Here is a 21957-nt window from a genome sequence, read left to right as displayed (position 1 = left end):
CAAGCCTTGTCCATACCCCGACAATGGCCCCCGGCTATGTCTCACTTGGTGCGGTAGATATGACAAAGTCGGAAGCCCTTGAGGGGGAGGGAACAACCAGTGCCTTGAAGAAGCCTTATGCATAATGAGAGACATGCAAGCTCTTGTTATGTTTCTTAATTGTGAGTTGGGAATGTGTACATATTTAAGTGCGCACTTATTGTATGCTCTGGTTGTATATAACTTTCCTTTTTATAGTGTGCGTGTAGGACCTCTCATATAATACTAGGATTTGCATTCATGTTTGCAAGAGAAGTGTTAGATATAATCGGCACATACAATAATTTTGGGGTGATAGAAAATAGGAAGAGCAGTGGGTGATGGAAAATAGGAAGATACAACAATGGTGGGTGACATGAATGGCATAATAAGATCCTCAGGGTCACTCAAAACCCAAATGGACAAAACCAAGTGGCCCTTGGAGCCCTAAGCAAATCAACCAAAATCCACAACAGCTGGAGAATAAAGCAAACATGGTTCCTCCCCATCTAATATATATTCAACATTGCAAGTTAGAACTTGTAGGGTTTGCAAGTTTCTTAATCCAATCACAAACATTTGAACCACAATTTGTTAACCCCCCCAAGATTCTTAGATTCCCTCTCATCACATATCATCGTGACCAGCTTCCAAATCCTCTTGAATATCTTTGCTTCATACAAAATATTCCTTCAACCCTAACACCTAACACCTCTTCACCAATCCCAAATGGTATGCTTAGAAAGACTGCACACTGTGCCGCATCTCACACCCCTAAGCTTCACTTGAAAGTTGAAACCAACTTAACTAATACTAATTAATTTGTTAATTAGTTGATTAATTAGCGTGATGAATAACGAATTGACGATTAGTGGAGAGGTTGACGTAAAATAATTAAGAACCAATTGCATGTGGCCACATCATTTTTCTCTTTGTTTCATTGAGATTGTACTACATATGCTTAGGTTATTGTTAATTTTTTTGGTTTCTTCCTACCTGCTTAGATTAGTTCACCTAAATGCAGCTGTTCACATCAAAACAAGTGATGAGCATGTAAGTACAATCTAAGTTAAGATTATCTTTTTGTTTTCATTGGGATTGTACTTTACCATAACCCTAACCTACTTAGGTTACTCCTCGTATGCATTCTAGTTTCATTTGTATGTACTTGCACAACAATTAACGTTGATCCCAATAAAAAAAAAGTACAAGATGTTCTTTTTTTGTTGGGGTCATCTTCAAATGTGAGATGATAAAAACTTAATACTAGTCTTACCATATTTCTATATCATAATTTTATACCACATGATGTGGCAGCTGATGTGTACATTCCACATCAGCTAATTAATGTGATTAGCACTTTTTTTATTTTTTATTAAAATATACTTCATTGATTTAATTGATGTAGCATATGATATGGACATACAACATCATGCGATATAGAAATGTGGGATAAAAATATAGTAAGTGTAGTATTACTCAACTTTAAAACATGTGATTTATGATTATAGTTCTTATTAAATACGTCTCCTTCATTTTTTCTATCATTTTTCTTCACCGTTGTAACTTGAATATTAAATAAGAAAATTGAAGAGTAGATTCTGAGCGACATGCCGTTTTTTTTTCCATCTAAATACATTGACCCAAAGTGTGATATATGACATGTCGTTTCAGCAACAAACCAACTGAGAAATACTTGTCAGTTTCCTCTCCAGCCAGCAACGACACAAATGGCCAAGAAAAGAGACCGCCGAGTCGCGCCGAGTTCGAACCGCGGCAAAGACCGAGTTGAATCGTCGGATCAATCCTCAGACCCAAAGCTCACAATCACCTTGGTCCTCTCCTTCTGCGTAGCTGCAGCAGCCGCTGTGCTCGCGTACCGCGTCAAATATGCTCATCCGATCGCGAACCGTGCGCAGTCTTACGTGCACCAGCGAGGCCTAGTTAAGATTGATGTGAATTACCAAGAGATCCTCACTGCAAGTACCCCACTGGTTACTAGCTTGTTCTGTTCTGCGTTTGGTCTGTTTGGTTGCCGAGAAAATGTGGGAAAATGAGAGAAACTGAAGTTATAGTATACTATCTTTTAGCTTTTATTACTCGGGAAATGTACGAAAGATAAGAAATTTTTAGTGTTTGGATTTGTCTCAAGCTTTTCCCAGATTTCTCAGCAGCCAAACAGAAAATTTTATGCTTCACTACTCTGTTTTGTATCATCGTGAAATTGAGAAATAAAGTTCATGTTATTATTGTTAATTTGTTGTGGGAATTTCAGGAAAATGCGAAGGTCTCGGAAAATACGACTGGCAGGCACTATAAGTACCCTGTATTGGCCTACATCACTCCATGGTATGTCTTACAGTCTGTTTGGCCATGCCTTTTGGGATTGCATTCTATTCTCTGTAAAATTTAGGTGTTCGAATTCCATTCTCTAGCACATCCTGTGGAACCAAATACAACAAGAATTTTAGTTAACATTTCAAACAGGAGAAGAAAAGAATTTGGAATTTAAATATTTAAAAGTTGAGGAAGTCATTTGGTCCCTAACACACTCTGAATCAAGGTTTGTTAGCCTTTCTTCCATACGAAGTGCCGGTCTTTTGGTTTAAGATAGCTTGGTGCATTTGATATGATTCTGCACAGTTTTTGGTTGTAAAAGTTTGACGTTGTTTGACAACGTAGGTATCTGGTTAGTAGTTTGTATAGCTGGGTTTCTCATATAATCATATCAGACATATTTGCATTAGTGAGCTTGAAATGTTTGTGAACTCCTTTTCACACATCAAATTGTGCAGGAATTCTAAGGGCTATGATATGGCAAAAAGGTTCAACTCGAAGTTTACACATTTATCTCCCGTCTGGTATGATCTAAAGAGGTACGCTTCCAGTTTTCTTAGTTTGACATAGTGATGTAGTTAGTGTCTGTTTTGCACCAGGTGAGTAACTATTTCATTGCTGGATGAGTTTTTAGTAATTTATTCTTTTTATCATCAGTCAAGGGACGGGCTTAATTCTGGATGGTAGGCATAATGCTGATATGGGATGGATCTCAGAGCTTAGAATGGCAGGAGATGCTTGGGTATGGAGAAGATTTTTATAACCCCCCTCCTCTTTTTGGTCAATGGCAAACTATTGGCTTTGGTATATTCTGCAAGAACACATTAAAAGCCAGAATAAGACATAGCAGGAGTAGATCTTGCTCGTTTGCTCTTGATTTGGTTTCTATTCAGGACCAGTGATTGAAAAATAAAATTTGGGTACGCATGTAATAAAATTGGAGAGGTCTCATCAATACATTCTCGACTTAGAAAGAATTTAAATTTTTGTTAATAAGTCCTAGATATATTGCCTGTGCTTTTATTTGAGACACATTTTAATCTAGATGGGCCGATAGTCTCATATGTACAATACCTTTCTAATGTACAGGTATTGCCTAGAGTTGTTCTGGAAGCATTTCCAGCCGAGCTGCTGACAAAGAAGAAGCAGAGGAGTAAAGCTATTACTCTTCTAGTAAGCGAGTGCAAGTAGGCCTCCAATCTAGACTGTTTTGTATGTTTATTTCTTAAGATATGCCCAGAATCTACACAATAGGGTTCTGACTGTGTTGGACTTTGGTTACTATTTAATGTTTGTGTAGTCTACCAATATTAAGGTCGATTTTCTTTATGTCTAACCACTTTTTGATTTTAAAAAAGTGTAATTTTGGGTTTTTGGGGGATTTATTTCTATTCAGGGAAATGGGATATGATGGTATCGTGCTGGAATCTTGGTCAAGGTGGGCAGCTTACAGGATTTTGCATGATCCAAGCATGAGGAATTTGGTAAAGTACTAATTTTGCACTCTCTCTCTCTCTCTCTCTCTCTCTCTCTGTGTGTTAGTAGCTTGTAAAATGTCCTCTTTCAAATATGTAAGATCTGAGGAATCTATATTGTTCTGCAAGTGTAGGCATTGCAGTTTATAAAAGAGCTTGGAGATGCATTGCATGCTGTGAGCTTAGAGAGGAATGATAAGCAACGGTTGCAGTTGGTTTATGTTATAGGTCCACCACATTCAGAGAAGCTCCAAGAGCACGATTTTGGACCTAAAGATCTTCGGAGCTTGGGTGATGCTGTGGATGGATATTCACTGATGATGTATGACTTCTCGGGGCCTCAAAATCCAGGTCCCAATGCACCTCTGAAGTGGATTCATTCAACCCTGCAGCAGCTCCTTGGTACCGATATAAACAGTGTTCTGGCCCACAAGATATTTCTTGGCATCAATTTCTATGGGAATGATTTTGCCCTCTCAGGAGGTAATTTTTCTTTTTCTTTTCTATCTATACATTTTTTGTTGTTGATTGGCATTGGAGAATCAATATTTGTTTTATCATTTCTTGGTTGCTCTTTCTCGTAGGGAGTGAAATATGATGGGCGTCTTATGAGTTCCAATGAGAGGTGGCCATGTGCGGGTTGGGTGTGTTAGAGGTTCTAATAGTGCCTGTCCAAGTTACAATCCAATTTGTCCTAGGAACATATTAGTAGAACAAAGAAACATTGCAATTTTGCATGACGACTATATTGGATCTGGATTGATCATCTGTAACATCATAGATTTGATTATTTATCTGAAGCGTCTATCATTGTCTCTGGCTTAAAAAAAATTCATTTCATTGTCTAGTATATCTCTCGAAGTTTACTTGAAGTTGCATGCAAATGAATTCTTCCTTGGTTTTTCATTTTATGATGAGAGTACTCAATGTTATATAAAAAAATGCAGGTCCAGGTGGTGGTGCTGTCACTGGAAGGGATTACCTGTCCTTGTTGGAGAAGCACAGGCCTGCGTTGCGATGGGAAAAGAAGAGTGCAGAACATTTGTTCTTTTACTCTGATGATGAATATAACAACCACGCTGTGTTCTATCCATCCCTGATGTCAATTTCCATGCGGCTAGAGGAAGCTCATAAATGGGGATGTGGAATCTCGATATGGGAAATTGGGCAAGGTCTGGATTACTTTTTTGATCTTTTGTGAAGCAGTCCTCATTTGATCTTCTACACGTAACAAAATTTTGTTCATTTTGGGTTGAACTTTTCTGTCCACGGAATAACAAAGTTTTAGTTAGAGGTGACAATAGTTTGAAGAATTCTCAGGTCACTACATTTGAAGAAAAATAATAATACTAGGATTACATCTTCTTGTAAAGAATTTTGTGATCATATGGATGAATGTAACAGATTTGGTTTTTCCTTCTTGCTTCGAAGTTCTTACTGTAATTGAATGGCCAGGCTACTTATCCACCTGATAAAATTAGCAAGCAGGCTAGCCCTTTCAGTGCATCTTAACTATTTCTGACGACAGATGGGAAGTTTGGGATGAAATTCATTTTTGGTTATTTCAAATAGAGTTATCCAATCACAAATTTTAGTGTAAACCCAAATTTTAAATCCTTGGCTTAAGGTTTGGGGAAGGCTCTAGGAGCCACTTCCGGTTTACTGTAATCTGTACTGCTGCACAGTTTCTCAGTACTTCTGGGAACTTTTTTTCTCAGCCACACAAACATGTTCAACGCAAAGTCATCACGCCTTTGCCGTCAACAACATAAAATGATCAACTACCCCGCAATCCTTAATTACCACGTGTCATGCGTTGAATGGCCAAGTTCTCATCCTGCATGACACGTCAGCACCACCCTCCACTCAAAAGGCACCAGTCAATTTGGACCCGCTGAAGCTAAGGCTTGTAAAGCCTTGCATCATCCTAGAAAGAAACAAAAATTCTGCATAAACCATCCATCCATCTCTAAGGTCATATGATGTTTCAGGCTTTTGCATCAGTTTTCTGAGACCCCCAAAGAGTGTTTCTCTGCTTCTTGCATATAATTATGCCATGGAGGCCCTCAATGCAGCAAGCTTGACCCCCTTATCTGTTCTTGGTGACAGAAAAAAAGAACCCAGAAAATTTCCATCACTGCCCACCATTTCCCTACCCAAATTCTCAAATCCCACAAGTCTTAGCACCCCACAAGCTTCACAGGAGTGGTCATCTAGGAGCTTTCATGGTGGCCTGTTGCTTTTATCTTCTGTTTTCAATACTGGGTTTGCCAAAGCTTTGACATATGAAGAAGCATTGGGGCAATTTGTGAGTACCAGTACAGGTGGAGACTTGGAAGCAAGTCGGATTCTTGATAATGTTACTGCTTTTGTGACTGAGAACCCTGCAGTTATAGCTGGTGGTTTTGCCATTTTGGCTGTTCCCTTGGTTTTGTCTCAGGTTCTGAAGCCTCCCAAGCCATGGGGTGTTGATACTGCAAGAAATGCTTATGCAAAATTGGGTGATGATGCCAATGCTCAGTTGCTTGATATCAGAGCACCAGCTGAGTTTAGGCAAGTTGGTACGCCGGATGTCCGGGGTCTGGGGAAGAAGGCGGTGCCAATTGTTTACAAAGGTGAAGATAAGCCAGGTTTCTTGAAGAAGCTTTCTTTGAAGTTCAAGGAACCAGAAAATACCACATTGTTCGTCCTAGATAAGTAAGATTTGACACCCGATTCTGTAGTTTTTTCTTTCCTCATTCCTCATTCCTCATATCTCATCAATTGGCGAGCTAATTCAAAAGATACTATCAAATGCCTGGTAGTGTACATTATGCAATTGATTTATGTAGGCATCACTATTTGAACAACAAAAGGGATTTTACATGATAGCGTACATTATGCTATTAATTCACACAAACAATTAATTTGGATAAGGAACATTTTACATGAAGAAGATATTTCACACAATGCAACTCATTTTTCACTTAAAAGACCTTCGTTTTCCTACAATTTCCTAGAAATTGTGATATGCCAGTGCAATAATATCAACTTTGGTTGTGAACATTCCAAACCCCTCTCTGACAAGCAATGCTTCCAATGGGTGGGGAAAAGGGATGGAATCAAGCTGAACTGAATAACTTCGTTTAGTAAATAAATGAGATGAAAAGAACTGCTTGATGACGTTCCAATTTTAGTTCTATCATGAACTGGATCCTGATTATATTGTTCTTTCCTTGTATTCCATTTTAACATGCTTGTGATGTTGTGACAAATCTAGTAATTTGTGACTGGATTTTTGTTATCCCAAAAGCCAATACATGAAGCTAATGCTGCTTAATTTCTGATGGAAGCCAGATTTGATGGGAACTCCGAACTGGTTGCAGAGTTAGTCACTGTAAATGGGTTCAAAGCTGCGTATGCCATAAAAGATGGCGCAGAAGGACCCCGGGGATGGGTGGTCTGTCCCATTTACCTTCCACAGTTACTCCTTCTTTCTATACAAGTCTTATCAAGTTTTAGTACCTTGACACGGATTATCATTTTGCAGAATAGCGGTCTTCCTTGGACACTACCAACAAAAGGACTGTCTCTTGATTTTGGCAATTTAGCGGATGCTATTGGTGATGCAGTTGGAGTAATTATCTTGACTTTCATTTGTTGTTTGCTATATTTTCAATTATAATGCATACGTGAAAATCTATTGCCTTGTTGAACTATATGGTGCCATTTGACCTCTATCTTGTACTTTTCAACAGGGATGTTATTAGTTGAAGACAGATGATAAAAGTTTGATAGCCTTCAAAGTTTAGTAGAAATGCGTAGATATATAGAAAATGTGGCTGAAAATAAAAAACGAAAAGGCAAAATGAAGTCATAATAGAACATCTGCATGTATTTGAAACATCCACACCACCCCTAGTTCATATTTTCTTAAAAAAGGATCTGTTGATGTCTGCCATTGTTCACTGATTCCCTAGTTTATGATTCTCTTCAAAAGAATTTTGATTCTTTTAGCAGGATTCTTACATAGCTATGTGGTAAATTATGTACAGGAAGGATCAGGTGCCTTGTCTGTTTCCCTTGGGATTGCTGCAGCCACTGGATTGGGTTTATTGGCTTATGCTGAGGTTGGGCTGCTAAGTCTATTGCATACTGAATTTATCTTTTGATTTGCCCTTTGGTGTGATATGTATCCTTTTGGAAGAGCTTCCAAACTGATTGTTTCACTCTACCTTTCTAGTTAGAAACAATCCTCCAAGTCTTAGGCTCAGCTGCACTAGTTCAGTTTGCGAGCAAGAAACTCCTTTTTGCTGAGGTGAGTCTCCTATTATTATTATTTTTTACTTTCAAGAAGTTATTTGATGGAAGTTTTACTGTGGTTGATAAGAATGTAAATCTTTGAAATAACACATATTACCCAACGTTCATCATCCTGGCTAATACGGCTTGTTTCCCTTTAGTTATTTTCAGTCTTACAGTCTGCATCCCTTCAATTTAAATTATCCTTTTGACAAAGGTCAAACTCATCATAAGTTTGAAGCTGCAAAGCTCATGCATGCATGTTTGTGTTGTATGTATCTCCTTAATCATAGAGAGAAGTTACTGTCTTAAATAAGAATTGAAAACTTGAGGATTAACATTCAACTTCACATCACCTAAGTTGCTTTTTTCTGATAGGATCGAAAAGCAACTCTACAAGAAGTTGATAAGTTCTTAACCACCAAGGTTGCCCCTAAGGACCTTGTTGATGACATAAAGGTATGAGATTATAAATGTGTTTTCAGCATTTTCAACAGATTCTTCAATTAAATGCATCATAGACTAGAGATATTTTTGTTTTTCCCTTTTCTTTTGAAATTAGAATATACTAAATTCCATTGTCTTTATCCTCAATTTCCTTGAATTTCAGCAAATCGGTACAGCTCTTCTGCCAGTGTCTGTGACTAGCAAAGCTCTTCCTGCACCTGCAGAAGCAACCCCAGAGCCTACTGCTGCTAATGATACTGTACAGAAAGCAGAAGCTGCTCCTGAAATAAATTCAGTGCCCAAACCAGAAGTTAAAGCAGAATCACTACCTGGGATTTCGAAACCACTTTCTCCATTCCCTTATGTAATTCTTCACTTCAGTTGCTATTTGATTTTTTTTTTAAAATTTTATCAAGCCTCATGATGATTGATTATTTTGTGGAAGACTAGACCAAATCTTAATTCTTTTGTGTATTTATGGTTGCAGTATCCCGATTTCAAGCCTCCAGCGTCTCCCCGCCCATCCCAGCCCTAAAGACATATCTCAAAGCAGCAAGCTGTTTATCTAGGAATCTTCAGAGCTACACTATTAGTTGTGCAACTTATGCTCCTGTTGCTGTGTTACATGAAGTTTTGGAGGCTACATTTCTCTGAAGATATATAACACTCATGAGTTGGATAAAATAGTTTTCCAGAAGTAGCCCTCTTCTTGCGTTTTTCTCACTGCTTAAATACACTATTTGTAAAATCAGGTGGATATTTGTAGTTTTCCATAAGTAGCCCTCTTCATGTATTAGCTCTGTTTGGATTCTCCATAAATAGTATCTCTGAAGGGTTTTTGGAACAGGCATAATAATGACTGATTGCTTGCCTAAGAGCAACTACTAGAAATAAAAAAGTAAAAATAATAATTAAAACAATGTATTTTCAGTACAAGCAATTGGGGGGAGGGGGTTTCGAATCTCTGCCCACATAAGTGGAGATAGAACGGAAATATACCTCATTGGTTTTTTTTTGGGTGGACTGAAGCAAACCAGTTTTATTCTTGATAGAACTCTATTTGTATTGGTTTGGTGCCTCGAAAAAACTGGCTGTTGTCAACTTGTCACATTTAAGAAAAATAATTACCATTGGTCTCCCGATGTTTTCAGTTATCTTTTTATTTATTTATTTAATATATTTTATTTTGCAGTTTACCATCCCCGTTGTAAACTTGTCACATACATACATGATACCGTTGGAGACCATTTTGCTGAGGTGGCAATCCAATTTTGTTTTGTTTTTTTGACCTATGCCTCATCGACAACAAAACGTCACCGTTTCTAGTGATGCACTGCATTCTCAAACGGACGCGAAATCAAAATGCAATCGAGCGGGAAGTATTTTTATTTTCACTTAATTACTAAAATCAGAAATGTTTTAATTTCTATTTCGCAGTTGCTAAGTTGTTAAGTTGCTAAGTTGGTCGGTGCAGAGCAGATGATGCCTCTGAGGATCTAACTCTGAGTCTGAGAGGGCTTCAACAAATAGAAATCTGACTTTTGCTCTGAAAAAAAAGGATGTCTTCTCTTTAGTCTGGCTTTCCCTCTCCTTCCTTCTGTGCTTCAAACTCCGCGCTCCAGAAATCAATGGCGAGAGTCAAACATACAGCTAACCGGAAAGACAATAAATCTTCTCGCAACCAACCTGGTCTCTCTCTCTCTCTCTCTCTCTCTCTCGTTTATATGCATTTGTAATTTGTTTGTATGCCTTGAGGATTATGATTTATGCGTTTCACAAACCCTAATTTTCTCAGTTTTGATCTACAGGCGGACGCTCACCGGCGCCATCACCTGCAAAACAACCGGTACTCTCTCTCTCTCTCTCTCTTTTTCGTACTTCATTCTCGTTAATTACGGCTGTTGTTTTTCATGTGTTTGGTTACTTGGAAAAGTTGGGAAAGAGGAGTGCGAGGAGGGGAATCGGGGAAATTGGTTTGGGAATTATTAAATTTCTTTACCTGCATTTACTTATTTGCCGAACGGAGCTTAGTGTTGGGTGCTAATTCTCCGGTTTGTTTTTTTTTTTTTTTTTGCACTTTAATGATATTTGGTGGAACAAATTACTAGTCTATTCATTTTTTCTGTTTGGTTGCTATGAAAACATTGGTAAGTAGAAAATATATAAATAAGAAAGGAAAAGCATTCAAGCAAGGTGCATATGGTTTATGTCTATTATATCATTGATTTTGATTTTTTTATAAACAAATTCTATAGCATTTAAGCCATTGACAAAACTTAGTATTCTATTTTTGGTTTATATCTCTATTCTTTTATCTCATTTCTTATTATTTGAATAAAATCAATAGTTGACCTACTCGAGTTAAAATCATATTTGAGGGGAGTGTTTGAATATGAATCTATAGTTAGTCTATATCATAGTTTTAGCTCTTGAATGTAGTGGTAAACCAACCAAACTTATCACTTATCTGTAATCTGGTGACGAAAAATTTATATTTATAATTTTGACATTCCTTATTGGCTTATTTTACTTTTATATTTTTAATAAATTGAAGGAACCTTCTGGAAGAACGCAGAGATCAGAGAGGAACAGCCCGACAAGTAAATATGCTTTCCTTATTTTATCTGTTTTTAGATTTGTTTGTTGCGGACAATGGAGGTGGTGAGGGTAATGGAAATAAGTTGATTTTGAATGATTGTTGTTGTTACATCTATAGCTCCAGGAACACAGAAGAAGAAGCGACCTCAGAGGGATGCTCCCACAAGTAAATATATATATTTCATATTTATTTATCTGTTTCTCTATTTGTTTGATGCTGATAATTGTGGTGGTAATGATAGTAGTGGAAATAAGTTGATTGTGAACGATTATTTGTTGTTGCATCTATAGCTCCAGAAACACAGAGGAAGAAGCGGCGTTTCAGGCCAGGAACAGTGGCTCTTCGGGAGATTCGTCACTTCCAGAAGACATGTTCGTTGCTTATCCCAGCTGCTCCTTTCATCAGAGCTGTGAGTCCTTATCCCGCTGATTGATGTATATACGCACTTGCACCCACATATACAGGGGCTTGTGCAAATAGGTACATGAGGCCCACACAAAAGGACATGAACAGATAGATAAGAAATGTTAGGTAGTGTTAGTGCTAGGAGTTAAATGCTGAGTCAACTATCTGTTTGCACAATCAGAGAACTTTTTATTTGTTGGCATGGAAACTCAGTTTTGTGTTTTCAATTTATTCATGATGTTTGTGTACTTGCAGATTTAACAAATTCTGTTCTCCTTCTGATGTCGATTTGATTTTCTCATTTTAATTTGTATAAACAAGTTGAACTTTACATCTTTGCAATCTCAGAGTTAAGTAAGCTTTGTTAGTCAGGCTAACATTGGATTGTGCAAAAGAATATGCTTTCTTTCTTTGTTAACTTTGTGTAGGTTGATATTATCTATTAAATTTGATGGACTAATTATGCTAGTGAGGTTTGATCACACAATGCTGACAATTTTGTCACTAATTTTAGGTAAGAGAGGTCTCCAACAATCTGTCTCATGGTTCTATACGTTGGACACCTGATGCTTTATTAGCAATTCAAGAGGTGAATAAATATTTTAAATGTGGTTGCATGTAACAGAATAACCATGCAAAGGCTACTTGTCTTACCCCCTTCCTCTTTTCAATCTGTTTAATAAACTAGTAAATGTCTGCATTCCAATTTCAGTAAGTCCTAGCATCATTTTGTTTATCCATCATCTTGTTTATCCAATTTCAGACTCGATGAGTGATGCTATGCCATAGGTACCATAAGCATCATGGAAGTGCATTGGATACTTCCTTCCAATTTTCTGTTTATTGTATGCTTTGATTACACAATGGCATTGCTGCCAACCCAAGATTCTTAAGGCCTTACTCATTCTGTTGAAACTAGAACACTGTTCTTGATAACAATCTATAGTTTCTTGTTACTACCACTATTGTTCTACTCAACAAATCAAGCCTATCCAACAAACTGCTTGGATTTGGTTGCAGGAATTTCTTTTCATTATCCCAAGCATACCATGTAACCATAGGCCACTATAGCAATCCTTTGTGCAAGCCATTCATGCTTATTGGTATTTTCTTCTTTTGTAGGCAGCAGAGGATTATTTAGTTCATCTGTTTGAAGATTCCATGCTCTGTGCAATTCATGCAAAGCGTGTCACTCTTAGTAAGTAAATTTGCGTAATTAATTGATTTTTTCCTAATGCTGATGTAAAACTTACTAGTTGTGACTGATGCTTGTAGTGAGATATTGCCTAAACTATGAAAGCTTGCACTCTTTTCTGTTTTTTTTCCTTCAAAGAACAGATTATATTCAATTTAATGAATCTTTGGTATTAGAGGAGCTTCCTTAAATGAAAGATGATTTAGCATTTCATATGCCTATTTCAGCAGCACTAATCTCTTTTGGAACCATGATTTTAAATACTACACTAATGCAAAATGAGTTTTGATGCACTCAAAAGGGATGTGCAGTACTACTTTCTGTATCATTTGATTAACTATCCGATAAGCTGTTGTAATTGCCCTAAATGTGTCAAACCTTTATCAGTTGGCACTGTTACATCTTCTGCTTTGAGTTTCAGCCAGTCTTTGACGGTTGTACCATTACATTGCACACAATATTGTAACAAACCTGTTTCATTTGCTTTTGTTTCCTCAGTGAAGAAGGATTTCGAGCTGGCTCGTCGAATTGGAGGTATAGGGAGGCAGTGGTGAGAGCATCACGACCGCAACTGACACCATAATCACTGATCATAACAATTTTAGAAACAATGGGCATTTGTTCTCTGGTAGTAGCCAATTTTATTTTTGTTGTTGTACTTGTAATTTCTTAGAACTAGGAAGTAGGCAGCAAACTCGACTCATAGTACTGTAGTTATGTATACTGCTACCGAAAGAAAAAACAAAAGTTGAAATAATCTGTTTCCCAACTGCTTGTGATTCGGAATCATCCTGTATGTCAGATTTCGATCAATAGGACGTATTATTGCAATTGTTGCTGGATGATTAAACCCTAAACCATTTGTTTGTTTGGCTCTTTGACTTTAAGTTTGATTGAAATTCAACTTCCCGTTGCGTAGTTTATTTTTGGGTTGGCTATGGTAAACTACACTATTTTAAAAGCACTTTTGGGTTAATAATCAAATCAAATGGAATTTTATAGTTATGCCATCCGTGTAATTACATAAAAACCAAACCTTTTCAGAAACAGTTTTCTTCAGAAAATACTTGGTAGACGCAAAAGAATCAAAAGGTGGAGAGAGAGGGAGTCCAGAAAGTTCTACAAGTCTTGGGCACGAAGAAATAACCTGACTTCCCGCTAGCGCGCTCCAATCCCTAAACTGTTTTTAACTCCCTCCCGTTCCTAGAAATACCACCTACCTCTCACCCCCCCAATTCCCAAAAATCACAGAGCCAAAAAAGCTAACAGAGCAACCAAACAACAACAAAAAATCTCAATTTTCTCACTAGGATTTCTAGGGTTTGTTCATCGTTGGTTTTCAGATTCTCAAGGTACGTCTTCTACTGCATGCTCGTTGATTATGCTTGTGATCTGCGTAAGAATTGCAGATAATTTGAGTATGTAAACCTTTGTTACCCTATTAAAGATTGTAGTTAGAATTAATATATCTTTGAATTTTAGGCCTCTGTTTTGGTTTTTTGTTGTAATCTGTGGAAGAAAATCAAATCTAAGTTTTGGCCTCTAAGGTTTCTTATTCTTACTAACTGTTGTACTGTACAGATGCAGATCTTTGGTTTGACACTTACAGGGAAGACCATTCCTCTTGAAGTTGAGAGCTACGACACCGTAGACAATGTGAAAGCCCTTATTAAGGACAAGGAAGGGATACCACCTGAGCAGCAGAGTCTTATCTTTTCTGGGAAGAAACTTGAGGATGGTAGGACGCTGGCAGACTATGACATCCAGAAAGAATCCGCTCTGCATTTGATTCTTCGTTTAAGGGGTGGCATGCAGATATTTGTGAAAACCCTTACCGGCAAGACTGTCACCCTTGAGGTGGAGAGCTCGGACACTATTGATATTGTCAAGACTAAGATACAGGATAAGGAGGGGATTCCGCCTGACCAGCAGAGGCTTATATTTGCTGGAAAGCAGTTGGAAGATGGTAGGACTTTGGCCGATTACAACATCCAGAAGGAATCTACTTTGCACCTTGTTCTTCGATTAAGGGGTGGGATGCAAATATTTGTTAAGACGCTGACTGGAAAGACTATCACTCTTGAGGTGGAGGGTTCGGATAGCATAGACAATGTCAAGGCAAAGATTCAAGACAAAGAGGGAATTCCACCAGACCAGCAGAGGCTTATATTTGCTGGAAAGCAGTTGGAAGATGGTAGGACTTTGGCTGATTATAACATTCAGAAGGAATCTACTTTGCACCTTGTTCTTCGATTGCGGGGTGGGATGCAAATATTTGTCAAGACTTTGACTGGAAAGACTATCACTCTGGAGGTGGAGGGTTCAGATACCATAGACAATGTGAAGGCAAAGATTCAAGACAAGGAAGGGATCCCACCTGACCAACAAAGGCTTATTTTTGCAGGAAAGCAGCTTGAGGATGGCAGGACTTTGGCAGATTATAATATCCAGAAGGAATCTACTTTGCATCTTGTTCTTCGACTAAGGGGTGGGATGCAAGTATTTGTCAAGACTTTGACTGGAAAGACTATCATCACTCTGGAGGTGGAGGGTTCGGATACCATAGACAATGTCAAGGCGAAGATTCAAGATAAAGAAGGAATCCCTCCTGACCAGCAGAGGCTCATTTTTGCTGGAAAGCAGCTAGAGGATGGTAGGACCCTTGCTGATTATAACATCCAGAAGGAATCCACCTTGCATCTTGTTCTCCGTTTGCGAGGTGGTATGCAGATCTTTGTTAAGACCTTGACGGGCAAGACCATCACTCTTGATGTGGAGAGCTCTGATACCATAGACAATGTGAAGGCAAAGATTCAAGACAAGGAAGGGATCCCACCTGACCAACAAAGGCTTATTTTTGCAGGAAAGCAGCTTGAGGATGGCAGGACTTTGGTGTTGGAAATCCCTCCTTAGTGGAGTCAAGATGTGCGGCTGGTATTTTTCCCTTTGGAAATCACACGGATGCATGTATGGGATATGCATGCATGGTCATTAATTGATGGCTGAAAAGGAAAAGAAAAATGGGGGGAGCTGCACATGCTTTCGGCGCCTTGGGTTTCCTCCTTAGTGGAGGAATAGTTTTTGTATTAATGATGTCTTTGGTGGGAGACAAGGTGCAATGATGGGTGAGATTCTTTGACCAACATCATTGTGGCTTCCTTGGGCATGCGGCTGGTTTCTTTGGCAAGCACGTGGGCTGTTTTTTGGTGATAAAAAATCAGCCCTTTCATTTGGTTATATAATGGGCATGCAAGGATGTGAGATAAGAGTGTGCATGTGTGCTTGTGTCGCACCATATGGCTAAAGAGAGGGAGTTTGAGAACCCACGGCAGAGATGTGGGGAACTCCAGGAAGCCATGGAAGGGTGCATGTGAGCTGCACCAAAGGCATGAGGGTGTGGGCTGGTGTGCTTCAGCCACACCAAAGAAAGGCACCAGAGAGAGAGCACGGCAGAGAGGGAGAGTGGGTTGCTTGTGAGATGCAAGCAAGCAGTCCCATGAATTCCTGGAGGATGTTTCAGCTGTGGGAGTTAGCTGGGTTCATCAAAGGTTCAAGGGAGGATATATCTCTTGGGGAGTGACAGTGAGTTTTGGGAAATACTGTGAGTGGGTGTACAAGGGACTCGGGTTTGGGTATAAAACTCTTGAGTGTTATATTGAGTTATGTTGATTTAACTCAATATGTATTTTGTACGGTTAATATTCTCATAGTGAAAAACTAACAATACTGTCCGGGGATGTAGGCAGGTTTTTGCTGAACCTCGTAAATTCTTGGTGTGTTCTCTCATGTATTTACTCATTGTCATCTTGAGCAGCTTGGTTTGTTTGTTTATTTATTCCATCGGTTGTGCTGTGACGTGGGGGGAAACTGGTGTTTCCCCAACATTTGGCAGATTATAATATCCAGAAGGAATCTACTTTGCATCTTGTCCTTCGCCTTCGTGGTGGAATGCAGATTTTTGTCAAAACTCTGACTGGGAAGACAATCACTCTTGATGTTGATGGTTCTGATACAATTGACAATGTGAAAGCTAAAATCCAAGACAAAGAGGGTTTCCCTCCGGATCAGCAGAGGCTCATTTTTGCTGGGAAGCAACTTGAGGACGGACGTACCCTGGCTGATTATAACATCCAGAAAGAGTCTACCCTGCACCTAGTGCTTCGTCTTCGTGGGGGTGATGTTTAAGATCAGATGTATCTGTTACTATTTCTAATGTGGTTTAGAACTTTTTTCTTTCTTTTTTTTCCTTTTAGTGGAATAGGGTGTAGAACTTTACTTACACCTTTTTGGTAGTGATTTAGGGTTGGAATTTGGTAGACTATTATGTTTGAATGAAAGCTTAGTATGACTTTGATTTGGTATTATACGTTACTTCGATTGTTGCGTTATTTGGTTGCCTTGTTATGCTGGGGTAAAGAATTTCAACTATTATATCTTGGCAGTTTCATGAGGCCTAAGTTTAGGTTCAATTTGTCCAAATATCCTAGACAGTTTGTAATAGCTTGACATCATATTGAAGTTGGAACAGAACTTTTAAAATGGGTGAAATAGGTTTCGTGTATGCATAGTACGCCAGCTATATGTTTTGAAGGCAAAAAATCTTAGAGCTATATAAGATTTTGGTTCATTTGGTATAGAATTTTGAGATGGGGAAAGCATCAAGGTAACCATAGATTCAGAGCTGAATCAGTATTTAAGATTCTGCAATCATTTAGGTGAGACTAGCTGGTTTTCTTCTGTTCAATTCAAACCGAGCTCCCACCGTAAACTTCTTCCATATATTACAGATAGGCAGGGATTTCCATGCATGTGATGTATGATTAAAGCGTCATTTTCATCCAGGTTGTCTTCGATGGATCGATAGACCCTTAGAAAGCCTTTTGGTCCACCGGATCCTTTCACAACTAACTTCTCTACAATAGTGACTGGTTTTTTTATTTCCTTGATGAACATAGGCAAGAACATGAGGTGTTATGTGTGGGAACCGAATTAATCCTTAACCTAGGTCAAATAATTCCTTCCATTTGGGGATTATTTGACCTAATTGGGAATTGTTCGATTTAATTAGGGATTATCTAATTAAATCGGATATTACCTGATTAGGTTGATGATTGATTTGATTCCTACGAATATTCTCAATTAATGGAGGAGTTACCTAATTAAATTAGTGAAATCTCGCCAAATTGGGGAGGAATAATTCCCTTCCATCTACGGAATTATTCCTCTGAAACCCTAGCTCCCGAGACCTCTATAAAAGGATGGCCACATACAAAGGTTGAGGTACGTCTAAACTCCTACTGAAACTCTGCAGAATTTATCTCTCAGAAACCCTAGCCGCCACTCTCTCTCTCCCTCTTACACAAGGCTCCGGCCACCCGATTTCCACCACAAACACATATAACTCCGTACCCTATTTTAGCTATCGTTTCTCTTCAGATCGATTGAACTGACTTAGGCATCGGAGGGCCTTTGGCCAACACCCCCCGGGTGTGGTCCTCTTATTTGTTCTATTTTGCAGGGAGAAAGAGAGGCGGAGAAGACGAAGGAATCTTTTGGCGAATATTCCCTTGGGAGGAAATTTGCTCCCACAAATTGGTGCTTTCATTGAGAGATTCGAGATATACTCAATGCGATGCTCTCGAATCCAAATCAAGGGAAATTCGTTTCCCCCCCCTCATTCATTGATTCCATCATCAATCCGAAGTTCTCAAATCACCATGGTGAGTGGCCCAAAAACGAAGAACAACTACCATGGTTGGCGATAATTTCTCTAGGCACCCATGGCCATTTTCCTCTTTGTGATATTAAAAAAAAAAAAAAAAAAAGGAAAAATGGAGATCAAAAGAAATCTCTCTAGACACCCAATGGGCGTTCTCATCTCGGTGATTCTATCATTCCTCTGAAAAACCAATTCAAAGCCTAGAGGAATATCTCCTCTCCTTTTGGCGCGACTGGAGAAAGGCACAACGACAACAAAGGTGAAAAAAAAAATCACGACGCAGAGGAGCACGGAGCTGCTGCTTGCCGACATCACACCCCTACTAGCGGCGCAGCCTGTCCTACCGCGACCAGGGGTGTTCGACCTCCAAGCCTAGCGACTGGCATCGTCTGCAGCCGCAAGAAAACTGTCCAGCGGCGGCGGAGAAACTCTCCAGCCACTGCCATCGTTGAAACGACGGCCTCCGCTCCTTCCCCGTCACTCCGACCATACCATCAGATTCATCAGCGATAGAATAGAGAAATTGGCTCTCCAATACGACGCCGGAATCTCGTCGGGACGTCGCTGGAAAAGACGGAACTCTCGGCCAAGCTTCGAACGGAGACCTTCTCGGAATCTCCTTGCGACACCACCTGCGCCATTGGAATCATCGGACTCCGATATGCACAAAACCGGAAAGACGATGCAACCCGACGCCGGAGGATCTGCTTTGGGTCGTCCACGCCCTTTCGCTCAATTCCTCGCGACGTCGCAGCCACCATCGGAACCAGTTGACTTCGGCCAGAAGGTTTCAGAGAACACCCAGCCTTGCAGTCGCGCCGCCGACGACTGTGCCATACACGCAGGCAGACTTGGGCTGTTGCTTCTCACGCCAACAATGGCGTCCAAACAGAGATAAGCTCTCTCTGAGTTATTATTTGATATTTTCTAATAATTATATCAATATTTAATATAATTATTAAATATTTTCTGATTTTATAATTTTTAATGATAACATTAACGTTTAATGTTTTATTTTGAATTAATACACTTTCTTAATAAGTATTGGTATTTAATATTTATTTTGAATTAGTGTTTATTCTTAATAAATATTAACAATTAATATTTTATTATGAAAATATTGCACATGCCTTATTTAATAGATTTATTATTTAAAGGCACAAGTGATATTATAGTTGGCATATAATTGCGTTTTTATCATGCGAGCTAATTACATTTTATCACTAATGATCAGGAAAATACCAAATGACTTGGTGACCAACCTGTGAGTCCTTGGTCTACCCGATCAATGATTCTCCGGTCAATCTGATCCATGATCTGTCGGTCAGCTCGATGCATGATCCCGCGACCGACATGGTGGCACCACCACCTCTCACCACCGCGTCGGCCACCGCCGTCACTCAAGGCCCCGTGGCCGACTCTAGCCACCCTCATGGCACCATCGCCGAGCATGGTGGAACCTCCCATCAAGGTGGGCTCATCACCACCGCCGACTTAGGCCCAATCTTGGAGCAACTTCAAGCGTTCCCTCCTTTGCCTCCACACTTGACGCATGCTCTCGCGTACACCTCCCATGAAACCCTAGCCCGTATGCAGTTGGGCTCCACACACTTCTCTCCTCCCGATCCACGAAGTCAAGCAGACCTCAATTTGAGAGTTGACCAGCTAGCTCTGAGAATGGACGACCAAAGCAATTTGATGAGGCAGCTTCTCAACCAAATCAATCTAGCTCAAAACCTTGGCCTTGGACCACTGGGCGAAGAGAGAAGGATGGACGACTGCGCCAACAGGCAGATCGACGGGCGCCGAGCAGGTCAAGCAGGCATGAGCAGACAAGGAGAGGGACAACAACGTGATCAGCTCGCCAACATATCACAAGCATCCGCAAGCCACGCTCAGAGCGACGTGCGAGGAAGGCAGGGCCCACGACTCCACGTCCGCGACCGCCTAGGCCCGCAGAGGAGTGCTCCTCGCGGGCTAGGCTCCCAGAGAGATCAGCCTGACGACCATCGCAATGAGGATCGTGAAGAAAGGCGCTCTGCTGTTCACTCGTCGAGGAACATTCTTCAAAGGCTAGGCTCCCAAGGAGGTCAACCTGACAACCTTCACGGTGAAAAGTGCGAGGCAAGGCGCTCCGCTGCTCACTCTCGAAGGACCGATTCTCGTCGACAAGCTGCGGAGAATCACTCGCAAGCGCAGTCCACCAACACGCCGCCTAGGCAACACAGCCAAGAAGCTCGAACCTTGCAGATCAATGAGGAGGTCAGTCAACGTCGCCCGAATCGCGAGCGTCGCCAACGTGTCCAACCAGAAATGCGTGCAGAAGACGTCAAGAAGCTTGTGAGTGACCAACTACGAGACTTGAAAGCCGGCGGGAACTTCGAAGATGCCCTACGTAAGGAGATGGACCAAGCTAACTCCACGCCTTTCACTGTCGAAATTGAGCAGGCGGCTCCCCCGAAGCGATTCTCGACGCCTTCGTTTACGCCCTTCAAAGGAGACTCCGATCCCGAGAGCCACCTAAAACACTTCAAAAGTGTCATGATCCTCCACAAAGCCGACGACGCGTTAATGTGCAAGGTGTTTGACCCTGCGGGGAGCAGCTCAGGACTGGTTCCACACCCTACCATCTGGGTCGATCAGCAGCTTCAAGGAGTTGGCATACGTCTTCGTGAAAGAATACACGTCTTACCGGACAATCAAGAAGAACCCCGACCACCTGTTCAACCTACGCAAGAAGTCCGACGAATCCCTTCGAGATTACATCAAGAGATTCAAAGCAGAAAAGGCCAACATCGTAGGATGTGACGACCGGATCGAGTCCTCTGCTTTCAAGAAAGGCCTTCCAGCTGAACACGACTTATACCGCGAGCTGACTATCGCTCCCAGCCAGACTCTGGCAGAGGTCTTCACAACCGCGGAACGCTATGCGCTCTGGGATGACGATCGAATCGCCGCAAAGAAGTCTACTAAGCAGGAAGATCAACCAACCAAGCGGGCAGGCCAAAAGAACGACGGGTTCAGCAACAGAAACAAGGACAAGCGCAGGTCGCACCTAAAAGAGGACGCTACGGCAGAAGAGAATTACACCAAGTTCTCCATCCCCATACACCAAATCTTAGCCCAAGTGAAGGACAAACCTTGGGTAAGGAAGCCGTCGCCCTTGAAAGGGGATCTAGACAAAAGGGATACCAGAAAATATTGTGCCTTCCACGGGACGCACGGGCACACAAAAAACAACTGCTTTGCTTGGAAAACGCACCTTGAGGAACTCGTGAGAGAAGGTCACGGCACGGAGTTCATCGCGAAGCAGGCCATCCAGCGGATTGAGGATCGCGACGCCGCCAAGGAGCCACCTCAGAAGGTCATAAGGATTAACACAATCCTAGCCGACTCCGAGGAATCTGGGCTGACCAGCAAAGAAAAGAAGAGGAAGATCAAACAGGCCATTGTGGTCTCCCAAGTCTCGATCGACCTTCCA

General features: G+C 40.6%; 4 protein-coding genes across 7 annotated transcripts; all 4 read left to right on the top strand.

Annotated features, from left to right (window-relative positions):
• Positions 1-1691: 1691 nt before the first annotated feature.
• LOC110757825 (Glycosyl hydrolase superfamily protein) lies at positions 1692-5255 on the top strand. 3 transcript variants are annotated; one of them, XM_021959559.2, is made up of 8 exons: positions 1692-1997; positions 2294-2367; positions 2814-2894; positions 3013-3097; positions 3445-3542; positions 3752-3839; positions 3965-4313; positions 4778-5255. In XM_021959559.2, exons 1-8 carry the CDS (start codon positions 1749-1751, stop codon positions 5029-5031), a joined length of 1278 nt encoding a protein of 425 aa, XP_021815251.2. In that variant the 5' UTR covers positions 1692-1748; the 3' UTR covers positions 5032-5255. The 3 variants fall into 3 exon arrangements, with proteins under 3 accessions (XP_021815251.2, XP_088104004.1, XP_088104005.1); XM_088247878.1 differs by having other exon boundaries at positions 1692-2012; XM_088247879.1 differs by lacking the exon at positions 4778-5255 and adding an exon at positions 4415-4732 and having other exon boundaries at positions 1692-2012.
• A 468-nt stretch (positions 5256-5723) lies between these two features.
• Positions 5724-9094, top strand: TROL (thylakoid rhodanese-like protein). The gene is made up of 8 exons (XM_021959560.2): positions 5724-6527; positions 7167-7269; positions 7360-7446; positions 7865-7939; positions 8053-8127; positions 8490-8570; positions 8722-8922; positions 9046-9094. Exons 1-8 carry the CDS (start codon positions 5887-5889, stop codon positions 9091-9093), a joined length of 1311 nt encoding a protein of 436 aa, XP_021815252.1. The 5' UTR covers positions 5724-5886; the 3' UTR covers position 9094.
• An 877-nt stretch (positions 9095-9971) lies between these two features.
• Positions 9972-13528, top strand: HTR12 (Histone superfamily protein). Of its 2 annotated transcripts, XM_021959561.2 has the most exons (8): positions 9975-10247; positions 10367-10404; positions 11113-11158; positions 11275-11322; positions 11448-11566; positions 12077-12151; positions 12685-12760; positions 13256-13528. In XM_021959561.2, exons 1-8 carry the CDS (start codon positions 10187-10189, stop codon positions 13309-13311), a joined length of 519 nt encoding a protein of 172 aa, XP_021815253.1. In that variant the 5' UTR covers positions 9975-10186; the 3' UTR covers positions 13312-13528. The 2 variants fall into 2 exon arrangements, with proteins under 2 accessions (XP_088104006.1, XP_021815253.1); XM_088247880.1 differs by lacking the exon at positions 11275-11322 and having other exon boundaries at positions 9972-10247.
• A 276-nt stretch (positions 13529-13804) lies between these two features.
• On the top strand, positions 13805-17121 carry LOC110757851 (polyubiquitin-like). Its single transcript, XM_088247881.1, has 4 exons — positions 13805-14109; positions 14339-15649; positions 16500-16503; positions 16650-17121. Exons 2-4 carry the CDS (start codon positions 14339-14341, stop codon positions 16940-16942), a joined length of 1608 nt encoding a protein of 535 aa, XP_088104007.1. The 5' UTR covers positions 13805-14109; the 3' UTR covers positions 16943-17121.
• Positions 17122-21957: the final 4836 nt, after the last annotated feature.

Source organism: Prunus avium, chromosome 2 (genome assembly GCF_965620075.1).
Source record: "Prunus avium chromosome 2, drPruAviu1.hap1.1, whole genome shotgun sequence".
NCBI lineage: Eukaryota > Viridiplantae > Streptophyta > Magnoliopsida > Rosales > Rosaceae > Prunus > Prunus avium.
This window is presented reverse-complemented; position numbering and strand designations above follow the sequence as displayed.